Source organism: Zerene cesonia, chromosome 28, assembly GCF_012273895.1.
Source record: "Zerene cesonia ecotype Mississippi chromosome 28, Zerene_cesonia_1.1, whole genome shotgun sequence".
Taxonomy (NCBI): domain Eukaryota; kingdom Metazoa; phylum Arthropoda; class Insecta; order Lepidoptera; family Pieridae; genus Zerene; species Zerene cesonia.
In genome coordinates this window covers 3,303,703-3,323,636 of record NC_052129.1, presented here as the reverse complement: position 1 = coordinate 3,323,636, position 19,934 = coordinate 3,303,703, and the positions used below count along the sequence as shown (strand labels likewise).

At 32.9% G+C, this 19,934-nt stretch overlaps 2 protein-coding genes across 3 annotated transcripts in view; one reads left to right on the top strand and one right to left on the bottom strand.

Moving 5' to 3' along the window:
* LOC119837570 (probable cation-transporting ATPase 13A3) overlaps positions 1-19,895 on the top strand; it is a 27,781-nt gene extending 7,886 nt beyond the window's left edge. The window contains exons 2-20 of one of the 2 annotated variants that reach the window (XM_038363196.1): positions 5,360-5,422; positions 8,757-8,924; positions 9,106-9,176; positions 9,291-9,400; positions 9,576-9,738; positions 10,289-10,493; positions 10,740-10,926; positions 11,020-11,155; positions 11,365-11,530; positions 11,663-11,863; positions 12,310-12,510; positions 12,898-13,023; positions 13,611-13,764; positions 14,067-14,188; positions 14,714-14,831; positions 15,368-15,501; positions 16,377-16,538; positions 16,858-16,984; positions 17,500-19,895. In XM_038363196.1, the coding sequence (XP_038219124.1) occupies positions 5,375-5,422; positions 8,757-8,924; positions 9,106-9,176; positions 9,291-9,400; positions 9,576-9,738; positions 10,289-10,493; positions 10,740-10,926; positions 11,020-11,155; positions 11,365-11,530; positions 11,663-11,863; positions 12,310-12,510; positions 12,898-13,023; positions 13,611-13,764; positions 14,067-14,188; positions 14,714-14,831; positions 15,368-15,501; positions 16,377-16,538; positions 16,858-16,984; positions 17,500-18,464 (3,564 nt within the window). In that variant the 5' untranslated portion in view covers positions 5,360-5,374 and the 3' untranslated portion in view covers positions 18,465-19,895. Of the gene's footprint in view, positions 1-5,359; positions 5,423-6,009; positions 6,665-8,756; positions 8,925-9,105; positions 9,177-9,290; positions 9,401-9,575; positions 9,739-10,288; positions 10,494-10,739; positions 10,927-11,019; positions 11,156-11,364; positions 11,531-11,662; positions 11,864-12,309; positions 12,511-12,897; positions 13,024-13,610; positions 13,765-14,066; positions 14,189-14,713; positions 14,832-15,367; positions 15,502-16,376; positions 16,539-16,857; positions 16,985-17,499 lie in introns of those variants that run through there. The other variant, XM_038363194.1, reaches the window with a different exon arrangement.
* On the bottom strand, positions 2,934-5,148 carry LOC119837571 (DNA-directed RNA polymerases I, II, and III subunit RPABC5). Its single transcript, XM_038363197.1, has 3 exons — positions 4,994-5,148; positions 4,019-4,119; positions 2,934-3,164 (listed from the first exon to the last, which is right to left on the bottom strand). Exons 2-3 carry the CDS (start codon positions 4,111-4,113, stop codon positions 3,056-3,058), a joined length of 204 nt encoding a protein of 67 aa, XP_038219125.1. The 5' UTR covers positions 4,114-4,119; positions 4,994-5,148; the 3' UTR covers positions 2,934-3,055.
* Positions 19,896-19,934: the final 39 nt, after the last annotated feature.

Genomic DNA, 19,934 nt, shown 5'->3' with positions numbered 1-19,934 from the left:
TACGAGGTATCTAACGATAGTTTCAAGTAAATGTACTTATTGCTAAATAACATTTAAACCCTGTAGGTAACAAGCTACTTTTTTTATATAAACTGTATCATATTAAGTCAATATTGGGTCACTTTCCAACGCTCGAATCACATCATAAATATATCAATCTTATATACAAAACTTGTTTAAAACTCATCAAAACTGGTTGGCTCGTTCCTCAGGCTTGGACATTTAAGATACTCTCCATTTATTAAACAATTGCTTTTTATTCTTTTATCATTCTTTAGCTAAACCGTTAAATAATTATCAGCGTACCGGATAATAGAAGAAAAAATCCATCATTACTATTGAATAATAGAATAAGTGCAAGGTCTAATATTGAAGTAGGTATGTAAACAGAAAATATTGCAAGCTTTATTTTTAACTACTATAATTTATCGTAATTGAAATAATAATAATTGTCCTATCTTCTTAAATTTGACCAAACTGCAAATAATGTGCAATTTTAATTAAAATCGGTTGAGTTGTTTAGGAGTCCATTGCGGACAAACAATCTGACACGTTGTTTATATCTAATATATAAAATTCTCGTGTCACAGTTTTCGTTGCCATACTCCTCCGAACCGGCTTGACCGATTCTGATGAAATTTTTTGTGTTATCCGGTATCTAAGAGAATTGGCCACCATCTATTTTTTATACCCCTAAATGATAAGAGTAAGGCAGAACAGGGTATGCCGTGTGCAGCTAGTATCTTAATATAATCATTATGCTCTACATAAAGTCCTCACTCCTCAGATAATGATTTGTATGAGTTAACACGCCAGTATCGTATGAAGGCAAACGTGAGTTTGAATCTAAAAATATAGATAAAGGACGTAGGTTTTTGTGCACAAATTTGCATCGTAAAACATTTTATCATTTAGCAAAGCCGTTGACAAACCTTGGAAATTTACCTGTTGTGATTAATACAAGGCCTGGTTTAATTTTTATACTTACTAGTGAATATAAGGATATCAATATTGAATATTCTCAGTGCTTAGGGTATCAGGAATGATGTCCTTATTGATTTCATTTATACTCAAATTTATAGGTGTATGAGTCGAAAATATCGAAACGTACATATTTTTTATTTCAGTAAAACTACACCATTATTACCTCCTTCGTTCATGAAGTGGTAATGGTACCACTTTTGATAATAAATTTGTACTTATTGGTTTTGTGTGTAATAAGAAAAAAGGGCCCTGTCGTATAAATAAGACGGATAACTCAACTGTTCTGGATATTTTTAACATCAAAGCCTTCATCGAGAACATGTATTAAAATAAAAATAAAAAAATTGCTTTTTTAATTTTAGGCCCATCTTGACAATTATTTTAAACATGTATCGTGACCGGATCTGCCGACCACAAGGCAAGCCTCAGCAAACGTGTTGCCAACGAAAGCGTTGACGACAGAAATGAAGAAATGGAATGGATAAGGCCTCACTTTTACAGGACCCCACCACTAAAAGATATCTATGAGCCTCCCGATACCTGAACATATATCTGTGAAAACGAGCGTAGGAAATGGAGCTGTAAAATGTATAATCTTAAACATTTTATATAAATACATTCGCTAATTTTCCAAGATACAACCCACAAACAAATACTCCATGTAAATGTCGCAGAAAATTCACATAATATGCATGTAGTTTTTATGGTCGATCATTAAACATTATCGAGGTGTGTTCGTTCCGGTCGTTTAACTTGGATATTAACCACATTTGATGACCTTCGCAATTTGTACTGCACCTGTGGGCATGACTGTCAATTGTATCTATTACAAATGACGACCCAGTTTCAAAAACATCAATTGTATCATTATCCCTTCACCTTCTCTGGCGTGGATAACTTCTAATTATTCGTTATAGCCATTAAATAAACCGGAATAAATTAAAACGTTCTCTGCATTTTTAACGACCGTAAAGAAAACGCAATTTTTCACTATAATTAGTAGTAAATTTTTTTACCTGTACCACGGATAACATAACGTATAGTAGTAATACGTACCTGTAACTACCATATCAATTGTCTACATAAATCAAAGTACATATCCACATTCATTTAAAACTTTCTAAGCATAAATATTAGATAAATAAGGTGATGAAATTAACTATCCTTTTTTCTCGGTTCTCTAACTGAACTCATGGTATCATTATCATCATATCAACCTACATTGCATTTGCATTTCTGTAAGGTAGATTAATTGCTGTAAGGATTCTTAAATGCAAAGGTTTGATACATGTTGAGATACAATAATCTCGCAAGCCGTAATCACATTCCTTTAATGTGTTATTTATGACTTTACAACTTTTGCAACATTTCTGTGTCCTCAATAAACAAATAATGTTGCGCAGTTAATTTCGCTCTCAGGCACGTTGTAAGATTGCAAAATATTATGAGTTTACAAAGTTGTACCTAGTACCTCACTATAGCTTAAATTAACAATACCGTCAGCTAAGTATTTTGAAGTGATATAATCATGGTGGTGGTTTATGTGGTTCAACAAACCTCCTTCGCCACCCCCAAAATGTAACGATATTGTAATGTAACGTGTGCGGTCTATCTCATGAAATACTATTTTCTTTTTCTGTCCATCATCTAATCAACTTAAAGGCTGGCTGCGCCTATGTAGATTTTTATAAGATACAAAAGGTAAGATATAGGTTCTTTGGCCTCTTTATACAGACATCAACGAGTAACTATTTACATATGCGTACTGCTTAGTTCTGGCACGAATCCGGTAATAGCTGGTTATTGTTCTTGTTACCCGTGTAATGAACATATAAAAAAAACTAAATTTAAAACTCATGCAAAAAGATCAATCAATCTCATAAAATAAAAGTCACGATTCGGTACATTTATAATTTATTAGCTATTTATTATAAAAAATTATGTACAACATGGAAAAAATATTTATTAGAGAACAGCTTTAACTGATTTAGGCATGTTTTAGAATCATTTGTATCGCAGCAATGACAAAACCTGTTTCAAACAATATTCAATTACAAAACTAAGCTTATTTCTATTTCTCTAAAGGAGCATAATTGAGAAGTTTTTCAATCAAATCCACGTGACCCAGCAACATTCGTCTGCAGCAGTACCTCTTCAGACCAAGGGCGTCTAACGCGTCGCTGAAACAATAACTTTTATATAGATCTACCTCATCACAATTACTACAACAATATCGAGACGTGTTTGCATTAGACCAATTTTAATCTAGTACTAAGATGCAGTTTTTAAATAAAGAATTGGCTAAAAGCTAAAAATTCCACTCCATCATATACTAGAGGTGCGCCCCAACATCGCGTGTGGTACATATATGATGAGAACTCGAAATTAATTTCGACTCTAACTCCCATTAATTTCCAACAAATTTAATTGGTGCTTAAATCAATTTAGCATTACCTTAGCACTCAAATGTTTTTCTATGTCAATGCGTTAATGTGTTCGTGTCAACACATAACTATAAAGTATTAAATAGAATTATATATTCTTTGAGATAAATGGGCTAGGAAATACTATACTATTGTTAAGATAATGACAACTCCTCATGCACGTAAATTATCTTTAGTGACTAGTTATTGTCATGAAAATGGCTGCTAATCTTATGCTTGCATAGACGATAACAGTTTATAACTTCACAGTTAAAGATGGTATTAAATTATATGTGTTCTGTTTTACAAGCTGGTTTAGGACATTTTTCATTTGTTTAGACTATATTTAGTGTAAGGCGAAAGCAGAGAAAACGAAACAAGAGTCCAAAGGTATTTAGAAATTCAAAGAAATACTGGTATTTATTAATTCACAGTTTCATATACGTAATTATATTAGAAAGAATAATTTATTCTGAGATGATTCTTCAGATCTTTATATATCTATGAAAATATATTATGATATCTTCATTTAGTGGTTTTCTACACACATGAGATTATGAAACACGAAGCAAATATATTGTGCGCATAATATTAGTACAAATGCCACTCACCCCTCCGTATATTCTGCTTGAAGCAAACCCAAATATGCCTCCCATTTATTTCCAATAACTTTACCACAGGTAAAACAACGCACTGGTATAATCATAGTCGCCTGTAACAATAGAATATTTATTGAAAACTAGCGGTCTGACCCAGCTTCTCTCGTCTAACCTTCCTTGTGCTGTGTTACATCTTACAAATACAAATGTTACAATTTTATAGAGAGAAGAGTTTATACAAAAACGATATTTAATTTTGTATAAACTCAAATTAAGCAATTACCTTCGGATATCTAATATAACTTCCTACTATACTTAGGTTTACCTACCCACCTTACCTACTTAGGTTTTAGTAATTTATTTAAATAAAATTCAAAACAGCTTAGATATTTCTCAGTCATAATAGTATATAAGGTGTGTCACACACTTATTATTTGATATTCATTTTAGCATCCTCTAAAGTACCTAATGTTAGTTTATTATAGTTAGGAGTTGTTGAGATTATTAAATTCTTCATGCATTCATTCATGTGTGGGATTGACATAGTTACACTATTCATAAAACAATGGGCCTTTGGGACTGTCCAAATAAACTGAAAACAATCTTATTTGGTGGAATGATGAGATTTTACATTTAATTTACATAAATTCTTAAAATCAGTAACCACAGGTACCTACGAGCTCAGAAATAAATAAACGCGACTAAATTTCTTGAACTTTACTTAGAAAACCAAACCAATCAAGCTAAAAGTTAAATAGACCTATTATTAGGAGACTTTGAGGTTAGTGCACACAGTATTTTTTCTTCCATAGTTCTTTCATAAATATATATATATATATATATATGTAGTTTAAAACATGCTATATTCATATTTACATTAGATAAAAAAATGAATAGAACTATGCCACTTTTAATCAGGTTATCGAGAAACACCCGCATAACGCTTATAAAAATTATGAATAACCTTAGAAAAATTTTTAAACATACCTTGAATGGTGCTGAAAACACAAAATTATGGGTAGTAGAAATTTGCCACTTATAAAATAATAAATTAAGGTATCTTCTTATTATTTATTATACACAATGGACAACAATACACGGCCGCTCATTGCATTACTTCCATTTGTTTGTCAAACAGTCAATGTCATTGCTACTTATGACGTTCCGATTTTGAGACATTTCAATACTTATGTTCCGTTCTACGAACAACACGCACAAATTTATTCTAACATATTTTTATTCGCATTTATTATATTATTGCATTTCATATATAATATGTATTTTATTTAACTTAATAATGGTCAAAATTTGTAACATTACCTATTTTTTAAATCGTTTTTCTTTTTGTTTTAGATTCCGGGCAAAACCATGAGATTGAGCATGGAACAGTATCTCAATTATGACGACAGTCAAATGGTATGTTGCTTAATTTTTTGTGCCAGATATATTTTATTTTTTTTACTAAATGATTTGGTTACAATGTATAGTGCACATAGCTATTTATGGTCCAGTAATATAGATTTTTTTACGTAAGGAGATACCGTAGTAAGTGAATCCGAGGATTGAAATTTAATTTAACCTTAATAGTATGCCGTTAAAGTAGGTGAGCATGCGAGATGTAGTTGGTTTATGCGTAAGAGTAAAAGAGCGCGTATGTATGAACAGCCGTTGTTTTAAAAAAAATACAATATTGCTAGTGTACCTTAATTTAAATTACCTTCATTGATTATCAGTATGGTGCGTCTAGAGTCAGAGATACGTTTTAAATTAATAGAAGATAATAAAGGAATAGCGACATAATTTGCATATTGTAAACTATCCAATGTGAAAAAAAAAGCATTCTCAGCATTTGTATAAAAATCTACGTAAGATTTTTATAAAAATAAAACATTTTTTGGCGGTACAAGGTAGGTCAAAGTGTTGCATATGACTGTCAAAATATATCACAAGTGACAACTGTGAGGTGACAGTTGTCTAATCAAATAGTATTTATGTTACGGGTGTCATTTGCGTGTCGTCATTTTACAATGTTATAGAAATAGTAGATTTCTATTTCCTTTCAATCTATTTATCTAGACATACAATGAGTTAGGCATGTATAATCATTAAATTCAATTAGTAACGAACACTCCTCATGTTCTGTTACTATTCGAAACTCATTCGATGTTGAAATAAAACAAGCGCACGCATTTAAATAATAAATCTTAGTGTTCAAAAAATGTATAATGTGATAGTGTCTTCGAAATTCGAGGTCTCAGCGCCCTTATTACTAGTCGTTTAAATATTCCAGTTGGTAATTATACGTTTGCAGTTCTATATTCATTAGTTAATTACTCAATATTGTTCTTCAAGTTTTAGTTGCTATTTCATAACATAAACAATCGTATAAATCAAACAAACAAAGAAAACATTTTTATTTGGCTTATATATCGCTTTGAATATCCGAAATCAAGCCGAAAATACACAGGAAACATAATCAGTAATGAAATGGCTAGTGATAGAAATAAGGTATAAACAAATAGAAAAATAGAAAATTGATAAGAAATGGGCTCCTGCGATGATATTCAGCCCCTTATACAATATGGATCAATTGAAAGGACAGATTTATTATTGGGAATTAATAAACAAAATTTGAACATAGATCCTGATTTTGAACAGGTAACAAATTAATTTTTTTTTTATTTAAAAGTTTATTTTGTTGAATTTGAACATATTTATTTTCAAACTAAACTAAACACTATAACAATTTATTAGAATTTTAAGTAGTTGATTATAATTTCTTTACTCTTTACTGAAATGGAACAAAATTTTTTTTAACATGCCAGTAAGCTGCGGGCATAAGCTTGTATGTTATTAGGAATTGTGAGATTTATCGTTTATTATATATCTTTGTCCTTCACAATATGATCTAAATAGAACACATTATCTAGGACATTAAACACTAAGATCTATATAATATGTTAATTATCATGTTTATTACTGTATTTTATTACAAAGCTCTAATTGTATAATTGTAAAATCTATCTATACTATTAATCAAATTGCATTAATTATTAATTGAGTTAAAATCAAGAGTAGGGTTGATGTTAAAAATCCTACTAATATTATAAATGTGAAAGTATGGATGGATGAATGGATGTTCATTATTCTTTTCTGTGAAAACATCTTATTGTATCTATACGAAATGTACAGAGATAGATTATAGTCTGGTTAAGCATGTTGCCTACCTTTTACATGGGTACCATGCAATGTGGGTTACAGCTAGTAATATTAAATCTTTCTACTCTTATCACTAAATATTACTGGCATTATCTTGAATAACGACATGTTATAGCTAGCCATTTGTGTGAAAACAATGAGCCTATTATGTAACCAATATCATATCATATATTTTGTAAAGCTACAACAAGCCGTACCAATTGTTGATAATTTTTTTAATTGTAAAATGTCGCCATATTTTTAAAAATATATGTTCAATTATGTTACTTCACTTGAGATTGTTTTATTATTATGAAATAAGATTGTCATTTGTTTACATGCTGACAAAAAGTATTTATTATTTCGTAACAATGTAAAAGTACATAGACTCAATATTTATGGATTCAAAAAGACTTCCTTCAGAAGTGGTTTTAAATGTTAAAATACGCATTTTAAAATTTACCATTCTCTCATGATCTCATTCATTATGATAGATTCATAAATGACATGTATTACAATTGATTGAGTATGTAGGTAATTACTAATTAGTAAGCCTTTTCTAGCAGAAGTAAGCTTAGACTTTAGAGGATGAACAGCCTATAATTAAATAAAGTGATGTTATTGGATTAGCATTTTAAAAGAAATATTATATTTAATTTTTTTCTGTCTATGAATGAAAATTTCCTTCTAATACTAAATGGAACTTAAATTGAAATTTCTCAGTGTTTCAAACAAACACTATTCAGAATGTGAGTTAATATTAACTAAGATTTTTTTTAAAGAACTTCTCTTACCTTTTCATGCACATGATAATCACTCCTTAAATTATAAGTGTGAAAGTGAGTGTCTACCTGTATCTCCTGCACACCTAAATTATTGAACCAATTTGAATGAATTTAGTGTAGATATAAATTGAAATCCAAGCAAAAATAGGATACTATTATTCTTTCACTACCCAAAACTGTAAAAACAACATGATATAGTATGTTAAAAATTTCTATTGTATTTTTTGCATATCTATTCAGATAATGTCATCATGAATACAAATGTCTCATAAGAATTTATTTGTTACTGTAAAGTTAAATCCCATCATCATAAAAGAAAATAGTTTTTGAATTTATTATTCTAACGAAACATTTATGGCTAATAAAATATGAAGTCCTATATTATATAATGAACAACCATGTAATTTGCGGAAAAAACCTCTCTATTATAGTAGATTTTAAATAATAACAAGCTGACCCGCAAACGCTGTTCTGCCTAACTCTTATCATTTTGGGGTATGAAAAATAGACCGTGGCCGATTCTCAGACATACTCAATGTGCACACAAAATTTCATAAGAATCGGCCCAGCCATTTCGGAGTAGTTTGGTAACTAAAATTATGACATGGAAATTTTATATATAAGAAGATATAAAAACGAGTTTGCTTAGAATATTCGATATCGACGTTAACAAAATCGAAAAACATACGAAAAATATCCCCCAAAACAAGATCATAAAATGACACAAAATTTTTATTATTATTATTTTTAAATCAGCCCTTTTTCAGGTGGTCTATGGATATCGCAAGAGTCGATGGCGGACTTACATTACCTATTTCCTGTCTATTATAACATGTGGAGTTCCGTTTTTGGTGTTTCACTGGGTGCCAAGGCTTTTGCTATATGCTTCTTCTATTAGATCAAGCTTTCAGGAAGCTGACCAGGTTTTAGTCATTGTAAGTATTTACAGATTTTCATAACACCATAATATGTAATGATTTTATTAAAAAAAATCACTTATGTATCCTATATAGATTTTTTAAAATAAATACGTAAAAGCAATATATTTTTCTAACCAGTTTTTATGAACTATCAATAAAAAGGACTGGAACCTATTATAGTCTGTTATGTTTTCAGGAAACTTATCAGAAGAAGTGTAAAAGTCATTATATACACAAGATATTACTTAAAAATATAGCTGATCCTAGGTGAAGTATAAAACTGTTTGTTTTTTTATTGAGCATTTACAAAGTACAATACATTTTATTTCCTAAAGTTTTCAGTGTGGGAAATGTTTATAGTATATTATTTTTGTGTTTTAGTGGTCTTTTAAATGAAGGTTTTGAGGACGAGTTTGGAAGTGAAAAAGTTCCTATAGACAGTGCTGATGATCTCTATACTCCTATACATTTGGATGATGGCACTACTTTAAGTAAGTTATACATTGTCACTATATTTTATTCCAAAAAGAATTTCACAACTTTACATAAAATTAATTTAGAAAATCAAACTATAACGAAATCTATACAAATACATCTTTTATAATATTCCCATAGTGATTATTTTCATTCTAAAACCCATTACTCAGTATAACCCTTTGATCCCAGATGTACAACAATTCCAATACTTCCGTCACAAGAAACAGTGTATAATATGGGATCCGGCTCGAGCGAAATGGATAAGATTAGCGGGCGTGGAGCGCGGGGCCACGTGCTCACAGCTTCACTCGCTCGCAACGAGACCGCCGTGCACGGAGAGACGACTTCGGATGTGAGTCTTAGAAATGTTATTATAGAACTGCTAGCTGCGCCCCGCGGTTTCACCCGCAATAGATTCACTTTCAATAGATTTTGCGTGAAAGAGCAACAAACACACACACATCCTTACAAACTTTCGCATTTATAATTTTAGTAGGAAGAAACAAAGAAATAGGTAGTATGTGAAGGCTTGTATTCTTTCCTTACTTACCCTTACCCTTCCCAGCCCTTTAATCCCATCATCAATCCTCCCTCGACAACTGTAACATAAAATGGTGTAGGTGCTTTAGGTACAGTTTTGTTAGAGAGAATACGGAATTCCATAGTAATATTTACATGTGTATGAAAAGGCAAGGAATTTGAATTTTTTTTCTTTTCTCAAACTGTTGTTGTTGTTTCGATTCAATAAATAATTAGGAATATTATAATTGCATTGGTATGTGTGTGAATCTGTATATACGTAATAAAAATTAATGTCGTCAATTGTTGTAAGTCCAAGATAAGCGTCCCTAGATATGACCTGGAAGTTTCTTTATGTTGAATCTTATAAAATTATGTTGCAGGTTAAACATCTATGGCCTGAATGAAATCAAAGTTCCTGTACAAACGATATTGACCCTGATTCTATTAGAAGTTTTCAATCCATTCTATGTGTTCCAACTATTCACTATTGGCGTCTGGTTAGCTGAGCCTTATTACTATTATTGTATTGCCGTTGTATTGATGTCTACGTTTGGTGTTGCCACTTCAGTTATACAAACTAAAAAGGTAAGTTATAATTAATGTTTTATTTATATTACGGTTTTATAATTCATCAATTCACCCAATGAAATCCAAATTAAAGAAAGAAGTCAAGCCAAATTTACCTTATATCATTTAATTTAATCCATTTTTTTACTTAAAGTGTAGCCATCATCTTCATTGTTCTTTAATCAAATACAAAGTAAATAATCCTGAAAGAAACTCTGTTTTGAGTTGTTTGTAAACCTTTACCGATCTTTAATGGACTTTTAGAATCAGCAAAGTTTGCGTGCGACAGTGGAAGCCCATGACACAGTGGAACTATGGGGTGGGAGGCGTGTGGACAGTAAGGCCCTGTGCCCTGGGGATGTTCTGGTGCTACCGGCACACGGGTGCCTGCTGCACTGTGATGCGGCGCTGCTCACCGGTTCAGCTATATTGAATGAGAGCATGCTCACAGGTAAGTCAGTGACATATGATCCATACTAATATTATGGTTTATGACTCTAAATAATGGAGAGCAGCACCTAAATAATTACAATGCTTTTTTTAGGTGAATCGGTGCCAGTAACGAAAACAGCATTGCAGCGGATAGACAAGGAGTTTAACTTGAAGGAACATAACTCTAGCGTTTTATTCTGTGGCACTAAAGTTATACAGACGCGTTACTATAACAACGAGCCAGTAAAGTTAGTACACTACTTAGAGAAATCCTACTATCTAAACATATGTCGATATTCTTAATTATTTTGTTTATGGAAGATCAATTATTAAATACTTATACTTATATAACTATCAGGTGTGCCCCAAGGAAACGTTTTTGGTCCTTTGCCTTTTAACATTGATAAGATTAAATTTTTATTCCTTACATTATAAATAATTTGTTATTCTCTTTCAGGGCGCTTGTATTACGTACAGGCTATAATACAAGTAAAGGCCAGCTAGTTCGCAGTATATTATACCCCGTTCCAGCTGACTTCAAATTCGACAGAGACTCGTATAAGTTTATTTTTATTTTGGCTTGTATCGCCGTATTGGGACTTGCATACACTGTCGCATTAAAGGTAAATTATGATCGTTTTTATAATTTTTTGTCTCATTTAATGTACAGATAATTAATAGATATTTTATTGTATTTATTTTCTGACGTAAATTTTAAATAATGTTTAATCTTATATTTATCTCGTTAATTACAGGCAGCCAGATCGCTAACAGCTCGCGACATAGTGATCAAAGCACTGGATATAATAACTATAGTAGTTCCTCCGGCGTTGCCCGCGGCTATGACAGTGGGTCGCTTGTACGCAGTGTCGCGCTTGCGGCGCGCGCGCATCACATGCCTTAATACTAGGGCCGTTAATGTTAGCGGTTCGCTTGATTGTATTTGTTTTGACAAGGTGAGTTATTTTTCAATATATAGTAGTGTATACTGTTATCCTATCCTACTAGTCCTACTAATCCTATCCTACTAATATTATAAGCTACTTTCACGCAAAAACTACTGAACCGATTACAATTAAATTAGGTACGTAGACAGCTGGACAACTGGAATAACATATAGGCTACTTTTTATATCGACATTCCACGCAATACGGACTTACGCGGGTGCGGTAAACCGCGGGGCGCAGCTAGTATACATAAAAATTAAGGCTTTTAAAACACAACTTCAGTGCGATATAAGAAAAAGCAAACACCTTCAATTACAAAACTCTTAAAACCTGTCTTTAACACGTCTATTCTGGCTTTGAGATATCCTCTAAGCGAGAAGTTCTGTTGGTTAAATAAGCCCATTAATGAGTTTGACTTTACTGAGATGAGTTTTAAAACAACTTATGCTCCCCAGACGGGGACGCTAACAGAGGACGGTCTCGATATGTGGGGGGTGGTAGCCGTCAGCTCAGCGACCTCTCCCCCACTGCTGGGCCGGGCCCAGCGGGACCCGCGTCAGCTCAACGACTTACACGAGCTGAAGATGGGTATGGCAGCATGCCACAGCCTCACGCTGCTGCATGGCGAGCTTGCTGGTGACCCTCTGGACTTGAAGGTGAGTGAAGAAGAGAGGGTGAAGTTGAGGATTCAGAGTTTGTGAATGGATAACCATTTGTGTAATCTTTTGAGTCATAAACAGTTATTTAATGTCACTTTTAGATTTAATTCTATTTTAAAAAGTGAAGAATCGTGAATAAATATTCCCATGCTCATACTCTTGAAAATATGCTTTCAGTTTACTTGTATTCAAGATATGTTGCGTTATCAGTAAATCTTAAGTTCTCTAGCCATATTTTGGTGTATCCGTAAACAGAAAGTTCATAGTTTATTACACACAGACAGACAGACAGCGAAGTCTTAAAGTCCCGTTTTACACTAAAAATAAATATAAATATTAAACTACAACTATAAAAACTGAGTACTCTATCAATGTTTTCAACAGATGTTTGAATCAACCGGCTGGTTGCTGGAGGAGCCGGATGTTCCAGAACTATCCAACTACGAAATATTAACGCCCACAATTGTGAAGCCGAAAGGAGCTGCTAATATCAATGTGGATGATATACACGTACGTTGAACATCCTACTGCTATATACTATAATCCTACTAATACGTTTGTTGCTCTTTCAAGCACAAACTACTGAACGGTACGGACGATAACGGTAACGATACGGACTTACGCGGGAAACTGTCATTTTAAAGTTTATTAACACTGGTTTTAATTATTTATACTGGCTATTTTAACTAACTATATTATATTATTAGCGGTCCTATCGGTATCGCCTGTGGTACATATATAGCCTATATCACAATGGTATCACGTACATATCCAACGGCGGAAGAATTTTTCAAATCGGCCCAGTAGTTACTGAGATGAACGCATTCAAACTAACTAACTCTTCAGCTGTATATTATTACTATTGATATAGATATGTGCATAAAAATTTGTGGGAATGCATAGTGGATGGATACATTGATATATGAAAGTTTTCAATATTTAAAAGAATCTGTATCAAATTTCAGCACCAAGATAGTTTATCTTATTAATCCCACAGCCTTTTTTTCAGCCAAGTACCACGCGAGTAAAGCCACGAGTACCGCCTAGTATCATTATAATTATCGTAAGACACATCGATTAATTATCATAAATTTCAGATGCCCCTAGAAATCGGGATAGTCCAGCAGTACCAATTCGTATCATCACTGCAGAGGTCTTCAGTGGTGGTCAGGATGCTTGGTGAAGACGTCCTCAGGGTGTACTGTAAGGGTGCCCCTGAAACGCTGAGGGGTTTGTGCAGGCCGGAGACCGGTGAGAATTTGTATTCATTATGGGTTTCACACAAAAATAATGACTTTTCAATATAATATTCAAAGTAAAAAAGTGGGAGATTAATTTCATTTCATCGCCATTCTAACTCCTTTAATTTGTAGTTTTGTAGCATTCAAATAAAGAGAAATTTTTTAATGATAGAAAATTTTATCACGAGGCGGGATTTGAACCCGCCACATAGTGATAAAGAAAAATTCTGTTCTTTAAAAAATTCTTGACTTCTCTCAAAAAAATACATATAGATAAGACATATAAAAAAATAAACAAAAATCTATTTTTAGTTCCGAACAATCTGAATGAAGTGTTGAGCTCGTACGCAGAAAAAGGATACAGAGTCATCGCAATGTCGACCCGCATTATGGAGAAAACGTACAAACAATTGCAAAAAATGGACAGGGAAGAGGTAAGAAAAACGACATAGCTATGGAATGAGAAAATACCCGAATAAGAATATTTTTGAAACAATTATCTATTTAGCGAATTTTTTATTGATATTAAAACCATTTGAACGTTTAAACTAGTAAATAGTTAGTTGCTTGGCTGAGATAGCTGTTTAAGGCCGCCTCATGTACAAATGTTGCCTGTTTTTTTTGGTCCGTTTATTGTTTCTGTCTACGTATGTACAAAAAAGGATTATAAATAAATAAAATAATTAATCTAATATAAGTACCAGAGCTATTATCGTTAAAGTTTGTATTATCGCGTCAAGTTATCGACGGTTTCTCTTCATAATTTAATCTCTTTATCAGTTAATCGTCTTTGAACGTGAGAGGACACAGAGTATATATATTTTTGTTGTTTCATTTTCACATTGTGTTTTTCACGTCTTTTCAACATAATAATTAACATAAATTGTAACATTGTTCAACATGTTACAATGTTAAAGGTGTAAAAAATATAACTATAAAAATGTATGTTTTATATTCAGGTAGAATGCGATTTAGAATTCCTGGGATTGGTGATAATGGAGAACCGTCTGAAAGCCGCTACGACTGGGATCATAAGGGAGCTGAAGGAGGCAAATATACACATAGTAATGATAACAGGTATTTATTGTTTAGAAATAGTTTTTTCTTGTTTTATTTAATAGTTTTTAAAATTTTAACCTAAGTAAGAAATTTTGAAAGAATAGAAAAAATTTGATCACGAGGCAGGATTCGAACCTGCGTTTCTTGCCTAACCGTAGCAACGCCTAGCCTCTCGGCCACCCGTGATCCTGCCACAGTAATCGAATTTCTTCTACTCTTTCCGTTTCATGTGCCTAAGGGGCACCCCACGCCATCTATTGAGATGATCGAGCGAATCCTGCCTCGTGATCAAATTTTTTCTATTCATTCAAAATTTCTTACTCTTATTATGTCAAAAATATCTATGCAGTCGTACACACCTTCATGAAGTTTACTATTTTTACTAATATTTGAAGAGTTCGTTTGATTGAATGGGCAAATCTCAGGAACTGCTGGTCCGATTTGTAAAATTCATTCAGTGTTAGATAGTCAATTTATTGAGAAAGGTTATATATGTACCACGGGCGAAGCCGGGACGGAAAACTACTTTAAAATTAAACATCAATTACGTTTAGGTGACAACATACACACAGCTGTGAGTGTGGCCAAAGAGTGCGGTATACTGGCGAGCGGGGAACGGGTGGTCCACCTCACCCTGCACCAGCAACATGGCGGACCCGTTCTGTACTGTCAGAGCACGCTGCATGGGGTAAGTATGCGGGGGTAGATGGAAAATTATATTGTTTCTTGTGTAAATCTTATACCTTTAAACGAGCAATTCTTGTGTATATATATATATATATATATATATATATATATATATATATATATATATATATATATATATATACACACAAGAATATATATATATATATACTAGCTGCACCCGGCAAACGCTGTTCTGCCTTACTCTTATCGTTTAGTGGTATGAAAAATAGAAACGGTCAAGCCGTTTCGGAGGAGTATAGAGACTAACATTGTGACACGAGAATTTTATATATAAGATATAATTGGAATCTCGGAATCGGCTCCAACGATTTTCATGAAATTTAGTATACAGGGGGTTTCGGGGGCGATAAATCGATCTAGCTAGGAATTTTTTTTAGAAAATGTCATATTCGTGTTTTTTTTTCCTGACATCTATTGGTGAATAAGAATACTATTTTGCTTCGTAGATAGCTGGACAACTGAAATAACACATAGGCACTTTTTATACCGATATTCCTACGGGATACGGACTTACGCGGTTTCAACCGCGGGTCACAGCTAGTGATATATAAATTGGTACAAAGGAAGTATTGACTTGATTTCGTTATTAATGAAGCTAAATACATTTTGAATACTTATAAAAGATTTATTAGGTAACATATAATGAACCTTACAAGCGTCGTTTTAAATTTAATTATGCCAAAAACTGTTTTTTTTCCAATATGCGTCGTACATTCTCATTTTAAATTTTATTTACAGGCAGTAGTAGTATCTATAACAAAGCAGTATGAGGCAGTAATGTTATATGTGTACAAATGTGAAGTAATCATGGAGCTGGTCCTTCGAGCCGTATCTCAATATTTTTTTCATCTCTAGGTTCCAATAGGCAAGCTCGTGCCCTTCACCGGATCTAGCAAGACAGAGGACAGCGGGGTGGGGTCATGGGGGGCTGGTGCCAGTGGAGAGAGAGGCAGGGGGGATGTGGAGGCTCCACGTGAGGCTGGGTACAAGTTTGTGATGAGTGGTGATGCGTGGCGGGTGAGTTTGATTATATATTCTATATTTTATTTGTTTTATTAATTTCTTGTGAAAATGTTGATTTGAAGTGAATGTATAACGTAACGTTTACTGTTTACTTACTATACACTGATATATTTTTGATTTAAAGTTTATATTTCATTTCAAAAACATATAATATATGTTTGTAACCAAATTGAAATTATGGCCTATTTAACACAATTTTACCTTTTTTTCATACATTATTTGTAATTTTATGGAATTCAGATCAGATAAAGTAAAACTGGCAATTAAAGTGGTAATTTTTAATATTAAATGTGTGTATTTTTCATGTTATCAGGCTCTCCGTGAACACCACCCATCCAGTGTGGGTCGCGTGATAGAGAGGGGCGCTGTGTTCGCCAGAATGTCGCCGGAGCAGAAACAACAGTTGGTCACCGATTATCAGGCACTTGGATACTATGTTGGTGAGTTATACTCTTAAATAATAATCATTCTAAATACTAATAGAAAAATTATTTTGGCTAAATTTCAGCTAACTAACACAAACTGTAAAAAAATTCTTAAACACGTTATTTTTAATAACGAATATCAGTTGTATTGCGTATTCTTATGTTTATTTTAATGCAAGTCGTCCGTTACGGCAGCTGGTGGCAGCTGGTGTCTTAAATATGCAAAATAAATCGCACTCAAAACCGATTAAAACATTTATGTACGTCAGCTATGTTTCAAATGTCGCTATTATTATTAAACGATAACACTTTATATTATATACTTAAGTAATACTATTTTATTGCCACTCATTAATATTGAAATGCTTTATAAATGAGATACTTTAAAAGAATAGAAAAAATCGCAACGCCTAGCCTCTCAAGTTAAACATCATTTCAAGTTGCTCCCAAATGTTATTGGTACCGTATATTATATGTAATCTTTACTTATATGTACTCCTACTTAACTATATTTGCTTTTTCCGTTCCAGGCATGTGCGGCGACGGCGCGAACGATTGCGGCGCCCTGCGAGCCGCCCACACCGGGATCTCTCTGTCGGAGCTGGAGAGCAGCGTGGCCGCGCCCTTCACTAGCTCGCACCCCGACATCGTCTGCGTTTCCAGAGTGCTGCGCGAGGGACGGGCGGCCCTAACGACCAGCTTCGGCGTCTTCAAATTCATGATCGCCTACTCCCTCACAGAGTTCCTCTCCGTCGGTTTCCTATACTACTTCGACTCCAATCTCACCGACTTCCAATTTCTGTTCATAGATGTCGCGTTGATCGTCAATTTCGCGTTCTTCTTTGGCATGACCGAAGCGCACACCGGAAAGTTGTCCAAAATACCCCCCTTGACTTCTCTCCTGGGCATCGTTCCCCTCGTGTCTCTCATTGGGCAAATGTTTCTGATAACGGTCGCCCAATATTTGAGCTATCTAGCCATTACGTATTTCCCTTGGTACGTTCGTCACACGTTCGAAGGAGAAGAGGCCAACAAGTGCTGGGAGAATTACGCAATTTACACGATATCTATGTTCCAATATATAATTCTGGCTATAGTTTTCAGCCACGGCGCCCCCTATCGTAGATCCGTAGTGACGAATAAACAGCTGATGATTAGCATTCTCGTTATGTTAGCGATTTGCATTTACATCACGGTGTCCCCCGCGCAATGGTTAGCTGACTTCTTAGAATTACAAATGCCGAAAGATACTTTGATGGCGTATATAGTTTTGGCTCTCGCGTGCCTCAACTTCGTGTTTGCGTTGTTCTTTGAAAGAGTTATCGTTCAGTATTTGATGGAGGTTAAGCAAATGGTGCCGAACTTTATAAAAGAGCGCCACGTAATGAAAACCCCGCATTTAATGCTAAAGAGGCAATTAACTGTCATGGACTATTTGGAAGGAGATAGCTCCGTCGAGTTCTTGGGCGAAGACAACTCAGGTGAGGGTAGATGAAAATTATTTTCGCCGTGTCTACGGTATACTTTTAGACGCATTTTAATATGTTACCTCGATTTGAAATTCGCTTTTAGGCGTTCTACACGAACGAAATTATTTCTACATTCCGTAAATGTTTTATTATTATTATTTTTGTTTTTATTTATAATTTATATGGTTCCGTATTACGTACGAGTTATTAAAACAGATTGATGTTTTTGATATTATTATTTCTACAACACATTATAGGCAATAAAGTGTATTTTATAGCATTATTTTTGTTGTGAATATTTTGTCACACATGTTTATACGTATTTAAGTTATTTGAATCAAAGATTTTTATATGTTATTTTTGCATAAGTAGTTATAATATGAAGGTTATCAACCCATATACATATGATAAACACAAAAAAAAAATTCACTTCGTATTTTGCATTAGAACTAAAAAAAGTTATCTGTAAAAAATTCTCATTTTAAATAATACGATATCTTTAAAAAATTTCATAGTATTTGTGTTATGTTTTTATTAAGACTTTCACTCTAATCCTCTTTGATTGTTTTATTGGTTTAATATATTATAAACATTTCTTATGCATTATCTTATGAATAATATTGTTATAGCACAGTGTGATAATTAGTTTAATTATAAGTGCCTTAATAGTTTTAAGACTACAAGAACTGTGTTCAATTTTAGGCCTTAACTTGTAAATTATAAAAGTAAAGTCACTTTAATTTTTTTTTCGCTTATTCCAAACATAATATAAATATTGCGTAATGTCTTAGTTTTTCTTTCATACTTGCCTGTATGCATTTCCGTATGGTGCTACGTAATATAATAAATAATTTTTCGTAATTATCAGTCATATTAATTTAAACAAATAAAAATAGAGACTTTACTTTTATAACTCGTTAAAATTAAAACACAAAATATAAAGCATTTGAATTATACGTGCATAAGTTACTGTTTAAAATTTAACTTGAATTTTTAAGTCAATTTAATTGTAAGTTGGTGCTTAAATTGATATGATATTAAAATCGAACGAGATTGTTACCATCACCTTTTGAGTCAGAAAGGTGCGATATTAGCTTATAAATCTTTTTGTAAGTATTAAAATTGTTTGATGTGATACAAGTATGATAATGTGTGGATAACATTTGAAATATTAACAATATATCTGCTATATTTCACAAATCCTTATGAAATATAACTATTAATTATGACTGTGTAGATTGTAAATTTAGCCAGTAAAATTAAGGAAAGAATTCATCTATCTCAGTTTTACAAAAATTGGAGACAGAATCTGCTACAATTATATTAGCGTCCTGAATTTATGTAAACATTAGTTTGCACTACATGTCAGTATTGTACTATTTACAATATAATTGTGTAATCGAGTTTTAAATACCTACGTAGTGTAAGTGTGTAATAATAAAAAAATATTTTACCAACTTAAGCGTTTTTTATTACTTTCAACACATAGATAAAAA